This window comes from Notamacropus eugenii, chromosome 1 (genome assembly GCF_028372415.1).
Source record: "Notamacropus eugenii isolate mMacEug1 chromosome 1, mMacEug1.pri_v2, whole genome shotgun sequence".
Classification (NCBI taxonomy): Eukaryota; Metazoa; Chordata; class Mammalia; order Diprotodontia; family Macropodidae; genus Notamacropus; species Notamacropus eugenii.
In genome coordinates, this window is record NC_092872.1 from 54,015,798 (window position 1) to 54,028,847 (window position 13,050).

Genomic DNA, 13,050 nt, shown 5'->3' on the forward strand with positions numbered 1-13,050 from the left:
ATTGAGTTCATGATAAAAACATTTTTAAAAAGACTAGAATAACCACAAGAACCCCTAGAGTAGCTGAAATGCTTCATTTTTAAAAACTGAAGGAAGACATAATGAGCAAAATTACAGCTCTTAAAGAATTTGAAAAGAGAACCAATGGTTTAGAGCAGAAAGTGGCAATTTTTAACAAAGTAGTGAATACCCTGAAAAAGAAAACGTAAGGGATGGAAAGTAAAATGATTTGTATTTATAAACAGCAGATCCAAAAGCAGGTGTCACGGTCCAATGCCCTTTGAGTACTGGGTGTCCATCTGCCCACAGTACTAGGCAGATGGAGGATTTTTTTCACTGTGCTTATATAATGGGTTGGAGCCAAAACCCTGCTGCTTCTAAGGCTATTATAAGAAAATCAGACTAGGGCAGGGAGTTTACTTGTCCTTTCAGAAATCAGAAATATTAATACTGGGTTGATAACAGAAGGAGGTTGCTAAATCTGATCAAATAAAAGAGAATGTTAGTGGTGTTTCATTCAACAAATTACTATATGACAAAGTTATCTTCCAGGTAAAACATTTCTTAATTGGCTATCTCCAATAAGTGGCATAAAAAATCTGGTTTTAAGACCAGAATATGTTCTTTAAAGATAAGTAAAATGGCACAAATTGGGGTTAGAGAGTCAAATATTTTATTCCTTCTTGCTCTATTTCATGTTCTACCACTACTATGTTCTCTCACACAAGTCACATGATTGTATAGATTAATTTCTTTAACTATAAAAACTTATTTTCTGAGTCTTTCTTAATTGCCTTGAACAGAGGAAAACATCAGCTATTATATTATGAAAGCTTCTTGTGTTTTTATAATTACTTTACATTTTAGTAGTAGCAGCAGCGAGGAATAATTCTGTTTATTCAAGAGTAATGGTATTTTGGATTTTGGAGTTTCATCAGGCCAGAACAAAGGGTAGAGACTGTAGTAAGGATACTGCTACCCTCTCCACTCACCCCCAATACAGTATTCAATGATACCAGAAGAGCTTTGGGGAAAATCAACCAAATGGCCAACAGATCTTTCTGAAGCACCTACTACATGCAAGGCATTGTTCTAGCAACTCTGAAGGAATATAAAGAAATTGAAGCAGAAAGGGCTTTTCCCTTTAAAGGGAGGAAGGAAGACGAACCAGCTCCTGCCTCAGTCATAGGACTTCAGGGCTAGAACTTCAACTTAACTCACATCTGCAACTGGGATGAGAGCGTCAGCCAGCTGACCAATTCGATTCTTCCTGTATAACCAGGACAGCAGCATGATCCCCAGAGCCACGTCAAGAAGAAGGGAAACAAAGATGTTGGCCTTCCTGTGAGAGGGGTAGAAAAGTGAGGTAGTGAGATATGGTGGAGAAGTATTTATTTAGAGCGGGAAGACCTAAGTTCAGATCCTGGCTATGTTCCTTACCACCTTGCTGACCTTGGGTAAATGAGTAAATCACTACCATCACTCTGGGATTCAGTTCCTTCATCTGCAAAATAAGAGGGCTGGACCAGACGATGTCCTAGTGCAAAATTCTATGAAAGATGGAACTTGGTCTTAGGATGGTCTAAACTAGCAGTTAAAATACATACACAGAGGAGTTTGTCTCAATAACAACTTACATATGTATAGGGGTTTACATTACAAAACACTTTCATATTCACCCTTCTGCTGTATCCTCATTACAAGCCTGTGAGCTAGGCAGGGTTTGAATTATTAGCCAGAGAAATCTGCCAGGGTTCACACAGCGGTATTCAAATGCAGGGCTTTAAACCCCAAGGTCAGCACTCTTTCCTACTGCACCACCCTCTTGAAGGACCCTTAACAGGAGTTTAGGTAGGAATTACTTATCAGGAGAAAAGTAGGCTATTTTTACTGCCTATTAATTCCTCAAGTTAGAGAATGATGGTGAGGGGCAACTGGAGAGATAATAGAAGGTCAGAACTCTATGCCAAGAAGTCTTCTTTAAGGTTTACGATTAGTGAAAAATCCCAAACTGCCCTAGGGAAGGGTCATGCCTCAAGATGCTAGATGAAAAACAAGAGGGTGACAATACTGTACCTCATCAGCTGGGTTTGGTTCTCAGCTTTTTGGCTGCTAAAGACAAATCTGAGATGTTCTAGTCGATATCCAACCTGCTCACAAGTTGAGAGTTTGCTCCATATGAAGGACAGAGGACAAAACTTAAATATTCTGCAGAAATAAAATAGAAGAATACATTTCTGCCACTAGAAAAAGGTCAGACTGTTGCATGTCAGCAGTCACACGACATAATGATTCCATTTTGCCTGAATTTTTATCTCTTAGAAGGTAGGGAGTGAGAATTGCTCTATCACAGGCCCATGGGCCTCTCCAGAGTATCTAGCAATGAAAGGAATGTGAAAGTAATCTTACAACTGGGAACCTGTTTCTGTTTTATACAATAACCTGAGCTCCTCAAATACTGGCACTCATGCCAATGAGCCCACTTCAGGTCAACTGGACAGAGTGGAAAAGCACTAGCAGAGGCCCAGAGGAGTGCTATGAGGACCTAAATAACTTCAGAACCCCCCCAAGTAGACTAGGTACAGTCCTAGGTGTTTTCAGAACTGGTTAGCAGTAACTGTTAAGGACTCTAAGAGAGGCAGCTTGTTCCAGTTACACCATCAACTTCCCTCTTTAGCATTAACCTAAACCAATCTTCAATACCATCTCCTCGAAAGTCAACTTCTAAATAGCCTTCAACCTGCTGAGTTCTCTAAAAGAAAAGACCCAAAATGTTTTCTGGATTCAGAGAGGGAAATGGCCAAGATCATTCAGGCAACAGAGCTGATTCCAGCTTTCCCCAAGTGACTGATTATCCTTACAATATTCAGGAACCTCTTCCTAATGTCTATAAAACTTACTCAATGAGACAAGACTTCTTATAAAGCAGAAGAAACAATTCTGAGACGCAGTTCCATGAGCTATTTTGATAAACATTTGACTGCTATACGGTAAAGATGGTTTCCCAGGAAGAAAAACTAAAACTGACATGTGGCCTGTTTTCAACACTCAGTATTTCTAACTCCCATTAACTGAGGGCTCAGGATCTTCATTTTCTGTTCAGAATGCTTGCCGTGGGTACAAGATGTGCCTCAAACTCATTTAAAAAAAAAAAAAAAGAGTGCTGCCAATTGCCTGAATTTAGAACCTCAGGAAGAAAGAGGTCTTAACTCTGGGCAAATTTTAAAGGTTTCTGTATTGTACTAGCTACTCTGAATCATTTCCAAGAAAAATCTGCATGAAAATGTGAATTGCCTAGATTGGAATCCCTTCCCCACATTCACTAGGATTCAGATCTTGTAGAGTTAGCTTAAAGAAATTCCCCTCTTCCCATACATAGCCCCTGTTTACCCCTTGCCACACTTCCTTCAGAGGATGTCTCCAACTAAATAAAACTTGGTCTTACTATTACTATACCAAGATGATTGCTTAATATATATTGGTTAATATATACAAATCATGATTTACATCATTATTTACATATACCTGCACTCGTGAGCAGAGACAGCTCTTGGACTCAGGACCAGAAGATTTGGGTTTAGTTTCAGTTTCTGCCACAAGGGTAAATCACTCCTCTCTGAACCTTGGTTTCCTCATCTATACAACGGTAATCATTCCTGCCTCTCTGTCAGGTCTATTATGAGGCTAAAATGAGGTAGTTTAATGTATGTGAGAATACATTATAGGTGGTAAAATTTCATATGAAGTATTACTATGATTACATATGAGGGGTAGATAAATGAGACGGACTTCATAAGAAATATGACAATGAATCTGACCACGTTCTTGGTATGTTATGATTAACAAGTACGTGGTTAAAATTAGCTAAAAATCAACATTTACCAGTGGGCTGATTCAACGTACACCAGATCTTAGGTGTTAAAAGTTTAACTTACATAAATAAATCAGGAAACACAAAATTATGAAATCAAAAAGGTGCACGTCAACTAGGTGCTATTTTCGTGATCGCTGAGTATCTGAACGGTCATGGAATGTTTGCTCAGCTAAGATGAACAACTTATAGTCACACGACATGTCATATAAAGGTTTTAATACAACAATGTGCTGTATCTCATTTAGAATAAGAGTTTTTTGAGGGTCAGAAATTGACAGATGAACAATAAATGATAATAAAGATTCCTGAATTTCAGCATTCTGAAAAAAAACAACAAAATTAACTCTGACCAGGAAGGGAACCATGCTATGAGAGAACACCCTTACAGGCACACGACTGCAGGTTAGAGTGTATGATCTCTTTGTGCTTACTGTATGAGGACCATAAGGAAACATTTGGTGTAGCAGTGCAACATACTTTACAAGGCTCTTGTCCTGCAAGCTATCTGTCGTCCATGCATACATTAAAATCACATATGAAATTCTGAAAGCTGTCACAATGGAAATAAACTTGTTGACCACTTGCTGACTGCAAACACCAAGGAAAGCATTGTCCATCAGCAGCTCTGCTTGGCTTCCACGCCATGGAACCTCATACCCCACATCCTCCTCTTCAGCTTCCTTTTCTGTGTTGTTTCTGCCTGGGCAGGGACTGTCCTACACACAGCTAGTAACTGTCTGAGGCTGGACTTGAAACCAGGTCTCCTGATTCCAGACCTCCATCTACTGTGCTGCCTAGGGTGCTTTTCTGCTTGCTTACTTGTGGACTACGTTATTGGAATTGCAGCAAACTGTGGAACACTGAAAAGCTTCCTGAGTTCCATAATCACTCAAAGAAGTTCAGAATTTAATCCAATTTTGGGGGGAGGGAAGCAATGTGGTGACATGGAGAGAAAGTGGGCCTTCCAGCCCTGCTCTGACACATGCAGGCTGCACCAAAGTCACATCACTTTCCAGTGGCCCAGGCTCCGAGACTGAGCACTTCAGTGGTGACAGTCTGCACTGACAGGGCTGTGACCTCCCTGGGGATTCCTTACACCAAAGACATCACAGATCCAACCCAAGAAAGCTCTCACCAGTCATCTCCTGCACTCGGCCTGACTCGGGCTTAAGGCAGCGTGCTGACACAGAGTCTAGTTAGAAAGACTCTCTTCAACCAGATGCAAGCCACATCAACCATATGATTTAGTCTGTCTCCCTCAGGTTACACAAGCTCCAAAGGGAACTTGACTGTGGGAAATATTCTGCAATTACAACTATTTTCCACCAGGTGGTGCCAGGTGCATCCATCAGTTATAGTAATTAGGAGTACTTTACACACCTAGAGATGGAAATGACTCCAAAATTTATTCAGTCCTACACCCTAGGGCTTGCTTTGTGTGGGAAAGTATCTAGAGTATATCTTCCTGGACCTTTTCATTCTCCCTGGATTAAATTTTCTAACAAAAGCTGCTTCTGTGACTTCCCTAGGGAAAGTTCTTCCCCTAAAGTGATAGTTCTCATGATCAGGGAGGTATTGGAAGAAATTATGTGTGTGTGTGTGTGTGTGTGTGTGTGTGTGTGTGTGTGTGGGAGTGTGTATGTGTGTGTATGTGTGAGGGAGTGTGTATGTGTGTGTTTGAGTGTGTGTGTGTGAGTGTGTGTATGTGTGTATGAGTGTGTATGTGTGTGTATGTGTGAGGGAGTGTATGTGAGGGTGTGTGTATGTGTGAGGGAGTGTGTGCATGTGTGTATGTATGTATGTGTGCATGCGAGCACATCTATGTGTGTGCACATGTGTGTATGTGTGTGCATACATGTATGTGTGTATGTGTGAGGGAGTGTATGTGAGGGTGTGTGTATGTGTGAGGGAGTGTGTGCATGTGTGTATGTGTGCATGTGTGCATGCGAGCATGTCTATGTGTGTACATGTGTGTATATATGTGTGTATGTGTGCGCATGTACGTGTATGTGTGTATGTGTGTGTGTGTATATGTGCTCACATATACCATATATAAGATATATTTATATATATGTATGTTCACCCTGAATTTTCTTCTCCAGTTTTATTCTCAATATCTTTCATTGTGTTTCCTATATGCAATATTAAATGATTTCCTTTGATTGCCTGGGAAATCCTAATTTGGGTACAGGAAGACAATCAAAAGAGGTTAGGAGAAGAAAGGTAAAACAAGGACAGAATTATCGGTTGTCCTTCTACCATAATCTGGCTCCAACTGACCTTTCTAGACTTTTCATACTCCTCTCCTTTATACACTCTATGCTCCAACCGAAGTATCATAATCACTGTTTCCCAGACATATGCTCCACCTCCTCACCTCTGACCTTTGGGCCTTATAACTTATTCCTGAAATGCCTTCTCCAAATCTGCTTGCTGACATCCTTGAAGGTCCCACTTAAATGCTGTATCCTCCAGGAAACCTTCTCTGAGCGTCTCACCTGGAAGCCCTCTCCATCTGATTTCAGGGTACTTTACAATCCTCTAATGTAGTTGCCATTATTTTCATTTGTATTTACACACACACATAAATATATGAATGTATGTGTATATCTAATATATGTACATATACACACACATATGTATGTATACACACCTTATTCTCCTTCCTCCCCACACAATATGGCAAGCTCCTGGAAGGCAAAGGCTATGCATTAATTAATTAGCCTAAGCCACAGTACACATAATATGTGCTTTAAAAATGTGTGTTGAATGAAGAAAAAGTATTATCCCTATAAAAGAAGGAGCTTGTTCTGAGAAAAATGTATTCATGAATTGGTGTTCTCTACACAGACAAAAATCAAATTCACCTCTAACAGCAAGAAAGTCAAACTCCCAAATGGGAAATAGTAAGAGACTAAGTTCTCCATAGTATTTTTCCCTTAAGATTCTTTCTAAGAGGTCTGGTTCAGTGAAGTGATCTATGTGTATTAATGACAAGCAGTATGCATTTGTTGATGTATTCACTGTATGTGGCACATACTTTAAGCCATCCTAAATTATAAGCTCCTAGAGAAAGAGACGGGTTGAATATATTCTCAATGCCCGATTCTGTAAGCATTCAGTATCACCCTACTTACAAAGAGGATCAGTCAGTCACTGCCAGGTATATGTGAAATGTGACCTCACTCCTTAGTCATCCTGGTTATACACACAGGTATATATCCATACATGCCCAGATTGCCTATTACACCACACTATCAGTTTGATAGTCTAGAATCCCAGTGCAGGTTTACATGATAGCAAAGTACAGAAGAAATTTTACTACATAAAAGACAGACAAGTTTAGGGAACACCCCCAAAACATCTATATTGTATTCAAACTCACAGCCATCATGTGACATGACCAGTGTGCTTGTGCACTGGAAACTGGGTAGGCCTCAGCTCTGGAAGAAGAGAAGTACAGACAGGGCTCTGAGACCCTGAATCTAGTCCCGGCTCTGCTCCCAGCTAGCTTCCTGATCTTGACAAATCACCCAATGACTCTGGGCTTCAGTTTTCCCATCTGAAAAATGAAGGATTTAGTGAAGGTTCTTCCCCTTCTCCTGCTTTTTGTTGTGCCATGTAGCCAGTGGGGCAGCTTCCATCCAGATGCCCTTCTCCCCTTGCTTTGGCAGCACAGCACAAGACCTCTAGTCCTCATCAATCCATAACTATGATCATAAGCAGCTATGCCTACCAAAGATTTGTTCCTTATATGAAGGAAGAAGCATCTGTCAAGCACAGAGTGATTTAATATGATCCTCACAATAACCTTGTGAAGTAGTTAGTACAAATGTTATCACCACTATTTTACAGAGGAGGAGACCAAGGTTCCAAAAAGGAACCAGCCACAGAGACACGAGCACTCTGCAGAGCTGGGACTTGAGTTCTGGTCTTCTACGTCTAGGGTTCTTTTCACTGCCACCCGGTGCCACTCTATGGCTGCTCCATTGCCCCCAAAACTATGTGACAGAACTCCACTGTGAGTCAAGCCTTGCGTTATCATCTGCCTCCCTGGCATATGCCCTTTCTTCTTCATAGAGATATTAGCATCATAAGACACGTGCTGAAGTCTAGTCATATACTTTGACCAGCACCTATTCAGTTACTGTATCCTGGTGCTTCACAAACCGAGTGCACGGATGATCAAGGGGAAACGATCAGTTACTTACCTGCTCTTACAAAGTCCAGAGACAAGGGAAAGCAGGAAAGTCAGCAGTATGCACACGGGCACAGAAGCCTGCTTTGCCAGTTCCACAATGATGCTGGCCTCCACACCCTCTGACTGCCAGTGACTCAGTTTGATAGGCCCATCGTCGTACCTGTCCGTCAAGAACAGTACCTCACTTTTGGCCACCGTATCGAACACAGCTGCAAGTTTTGAAGCATCAGGAGCAGTAACAACCCCTGGTTGGCTATCCAGAGGCATCTCAGGGGGATGAAGTTGGGACAGCATGGTTTTGCGCTGGTCGTAATAGATCAAAATGATCTGATCTTCTTTGGGGGTGCCAGCTTGTCTGGAAAGGGTATGGCAGCTCCAGAACTTACTTCCTTTCTCTTTGCTAAGCTGGAGCCAAGGGTCATGAGAAAAAATGGTGCCTAGGTCATCTAAGAATTTGTCCAGGCTCTCTTCCTTCTCCTGCCTGTTGTTACACCAAGTGCCCAGCACGACAATTTCTACCTGGCTCACTTTCTGTACTTCAGAGAGGTACTGCTTTACTTGGAAAGGGATGAAAGGGAAGTGGACAACAGCTAAGATAACGGCAGAGTTCTGTTCTGGGATCCACCGGCCAATCAAAAGACCACTGTCTGCTGAGGAACAGCAAGAAGGGAAGAAGACCTTGAGCACCATGATGGGAATCCTGAAAAAGAAAACAGAGCAAAACTCAGAGCCTTCTCCCAAAATCATGAGAAAAAAAATAGCTTCCAAAGCGAAACAGTGATAATCATGAAAGCCAGAGGGAAGTTTGAGATGTCTACAGTCTTAATGTTAAACTGTAGCCAAGAGGCTTTTCTGTGTACTGGAGATGATTAGTGTGCTTGGACAACTTAATTTAAGCTAATGGTAAACGTGGCGCCTTGCAGTCAGTTCTGATCAATTTAAAATCTTGAAATAACCCCAGGATTAGGACTAAAGGGCATCCTCCACCTTAGAGAGGTTTGGGTAACGTCATGTTGGGAAATCAAGACTTGCCAGAATGAACCAACTTTTGTAGGTGTGGTTGCACTACACCTCTCCAACAGCTTTTGGTGATGCTTTACTCTGCAGAGAACTACCGCACAGGTAGAATATGTAGAAATGCTGACATATTTCCATGTGAAAACTACACCTGACAAGGAGTCTGGGAAATTAATGAGTTGTCATGGCCAACGTGCCCAAGTCACTTTAGCAGATTTTAGGGAATGTCCAATTCAACTCTATGAGGCAACTGTGGTACGGTGCATGTCTCATATTTCAAAACTAAAAAAATGAGGCAAAGAATTGTTATGATTTCTTCAATATCACTGAGTCTGTCCAAAGAGCAATGAGGAAGGGTTCAAAAAGAAAGGAAGGCAGGATGAGGGAACACAACCACGAAGACAGGAAAGTTCCGAATTTCAATATTGAAATGTGATCAGAAAGAAATATCAGTCAGTACATGGAAGAGAGATGTGCTGGACAAAGAGGTTTTCTAGCTCCTGTAGGAGCATTTGTACCACAGGGACCCTGCAGATAGCAGGTGCTTAACAATCATCTATTGAGTTGATTTTTTAGGAGGTGGACATGTTCCCCGATAAAAAGCTAAAGTATTTACTAAATTTCTTAAACATTCCATTTATATCCTAACAGACAGTACTTTGGGAAGGACTATTATCTTCTCATACCTGTAGGTTACCTATGCCTATATTTCAGCGGCAATTTATGGTTAACATCCTACTCAAGCAACTGAATGACTTTGACCTCAAAACTTGTCTGGGATCAGTTCAGAACAGTGAGGTGAAGTGGGAAAAGCAAAAGACAATGAGTCAAGAAGCCTGGGTTCAAGTCCTAGCTCTGCCATTAACTAGACACGTGACCTTGAATAAGTCCTTTCACTTTTCCAGGCATCAGTTTCTTTATCTGTAAAATGGAGATAATATTTGAGTTATATACTTCAAAGGATTGTTATGAGGAAGTGTTTGGGAACTTTAAAACATTATGTAAATGTGAACTCTTATGTGTAGCTAAAAGTCTTTTCAATTTTATATCCAGAACACTATTCAATGTTCATTTCAATTCATGCTAGAAACTGGGATGGGAAAAACATCAGTGTCCCCAGAGACAGAGAAAAATAAGTTACTCAGTTTCCTTCCTGAGAGAAATGCACTTATAAATCTCACATGCTAAGGAGAATTCCTGTTTATCTATCCTCAATTTGACCTTTTAGCAGTAGGAAGAACTGTTGAGCAGTTACAATGATTGAATTAAAAATGATCTTGAACTTTTCTTCCCTAGGCCTTTCCTTCTTCTAACAAGTGAGTTCCAAGGCTCACAGGAGGTTTGTTTGGAATTTCCCTAGAGTAGGTAGGGGCTGTAATTTTTGACTCCTATTTCCTGTAGATTAGACTTTGACTTTGAAACAGGATTCCATGCATCTTGTGGGAATAGGGGAGAATGATAACAGAAAGAGCAGTGCTGAGTATATGAATAAAATTTCATGAAATTTGTTTACCTAAATAGTTTAAAAACAAAGCAAAATGCCTATCATTTTCACCTTTTCAAAAGTTGATCTTTAACTATGTCTCAATAAGTAAGAGATGATAGTAACAAAGGATCACAAATTTTGAGTTGAAAGGAGCCTGAGAAGAAACAGAAGCTGAGAAAGGTTGTGACTTGTGTGATCTGTGCAAGTACAAATAATATGAATTTTACTTGGTTTAAAGCATTTCACGGAATTTTGTTTTGATCACAATAATGTTTATGCTTTGCAATTCATTCATGTAATCAACAGTGCCTCCTACATGCAAAATAAGTCACAGTCTCATCCCTATCTTCATGGTAGAGGAGACCAAACTCGTACAAGTCTTTCTAGGTTTCTCTGAAACCATCTCCTTCATTATTTCTTGCAGCACAATAGTATCCTACCACATTCGCATGCCATAACGTGTTCAATAGTTCCCTAACTGATGGGCACCCCCTTAGTTTTCAATCCTTTGCCACCACAAAAAGAGCTGCTATATATACTTTTGGACATTTGGGTACTTTTCCTCCTTCTTTGATCAGAAACAGTTAGGTGGCACAATAGATAAAGTACCGGACCAGGGGTCAGGAAGCACTCGATTCAAATTTCACCTCAAACATTTACTAGCCGTGAGATTCTGTGCAAGTCACTTAACATCTCTTGTTCTCAGTTTCCTTATTTGTAAAATGGGGATTAAAAAGGGTACCTATCTCCCAGAGTTGTTGCAAGGATCAAACGAGATGTTCATAAAGCATTCTGCAACTTAAACATACTATACAAATGCTAACTACTCTCTTTTTGGAGTTCATAGACCTAGTAGTGGCATTGCTGGGTCAAAAGACATATGCATTTTAATAGCTTTTGCAGCACAGTTCCAAATTATTTTCCAGAATGGCTGACCCACTTCGTATTTTCACCTACAATGCATCATGTACATGTTTCACCACAACCCCCAAAACCTTTGTAATTTTCCTTTTTTGTCAACTTTGCCAACCTGATAGATTCTAGGTGTTGTACGTTTCTCTAACTATTAATGACTTAGAATACTTTTTTCATTTGGCTATTGAGAGCTTGGACTTCTTCCTCTGGAAACTGCCTGTTCATATCTTTTGAATATCAATTAAAGATTGGCTATTATTCTTATAATGTGAATAAATTTTCTATATATCTTAGAAATAAGGCTTTTATCAGAGAAGTCTGTTGCAAAGATTTTTTTCCCCCTCATTTTTCTGCTTCTTAATTTTGCTGCACTAGTTTTAATTGTGCAAAACCTTTTTAATTTTGTGATCAAAATTATTCATTTCTAACAGTTGAAATTTTTTTTTTTTAAGACTGAATCCCCTTAATTTTCCTGGGCTGAAAGTGAGGGATTACTCACAGTCCTGATCCTACCCTGATCAGCTTCATTTCCAACCTGAGCTATTTGCCCTTCCTTAGGAACCTTGGGGTCCTCCAATCCTGGGGGCTCACCATTTAAAATTTTATTTATTTTTACTTTTTCCATTTCTTTTTTCTATTACTATTGAGGGCAGCACTCAAATCCTCATTCTCACTCAACTACATACCCAATCTATTACATTAGCTTATTTCTACTTTCACCACATTCTTCATATATGTCTCCTTGTCTTCACTCACACAGCAACCATCCTAGTTCAGACCGTTATCACCTTTGCCTGAACAACTGTAATAGCCTGTTAACTGATCATCCTGGTTGTAATAAACTTCTTACTGGTCTCTGTATCATGTCTCTCCTCCCTCCAATCCAAAGTGCACCCTTGACCATGGGCACTCCCCTACTTAATGAACTCCAGTGGCTCCCTATTACTTCAGGATCAAATAACAAGTCCTCTCTTTGGCATTTAATGCCCTTCACAACCTGGCCATTACCTACACATTATCCTTTACTCCCCTTCACAAACTCTATAAGCGGGCCACACCAACCTAACTTGCACACAACACCTCATTTCCTGTCTCTGCACCTTTGTACTGTCTCTCCTCCATTCTTGGAATGCTCTCCCTTCTCACAGTTCGCTTAGGTTCCCTGGCTTCCTTTAAGACTCAGCTCCAATCCTTCTTTCTGAAGGAGCCCTTTCCCAGGCCTCCCAGGTGCTAATGGTGTTCCCACTGAAATTCATTTCTATATACTTTGAACATATCTTACGCGTATCTAGGTATCTTCATGTTTGTCTCCTTCATTAGAATACGAGTTACTTGAGGGAAGGCCCTCTTTTTGTCTTTTCCAGTATCTGGCATATTTATGTAGTAAATGTTTAATAAATGCAAATTGACTGAATAAGAGGTGGAAAAGGACACGAAAAAGATATTGTAATCACAGAGAATGCGAACAGCAAATAGGATCATGAAACGGCAGAGCTGCTAAAGATCTTAGAGATCATCTAGTGGGAAGTTTGGCGGGAGTCTAGGGTACGTAGGCTT

The 13,050-nt window shown here is 40.4% G+C and overlaps 1 protein-coding gene across 1 annotated transcript in view; it reads right to left on the reverse strand.

Annotated features, from left to right (window-relative positions):
- The window catches only part of PIGQ (phosphatidylinositol glycan anchor biosynthesis class Q), a 53,385-nt gene that overhangs the window by 27,996 nt on the left and 12,339 nt on the right, over positions 1-13,050 (reverse strand). The window contains exons 2-4 of the mRNA XM_072601619.1: positions 8,086-8,775; positions 2,077-2,208; positions 1,222-1,342 (exon numbers count right to left, since the gene is read on the reverse strand). Of these exons, the coding sequence (XP_072457720.1) occupies positions 1,222-1,342; positions 2,077-2,208; positions 8,086-8,775 (943 nt within the window). The remainder of the gene's footprint in view (positions 1-1,221; positions 1,343-2,076; positions 2,209-8,085; positions 8,776-13,050) is intronic.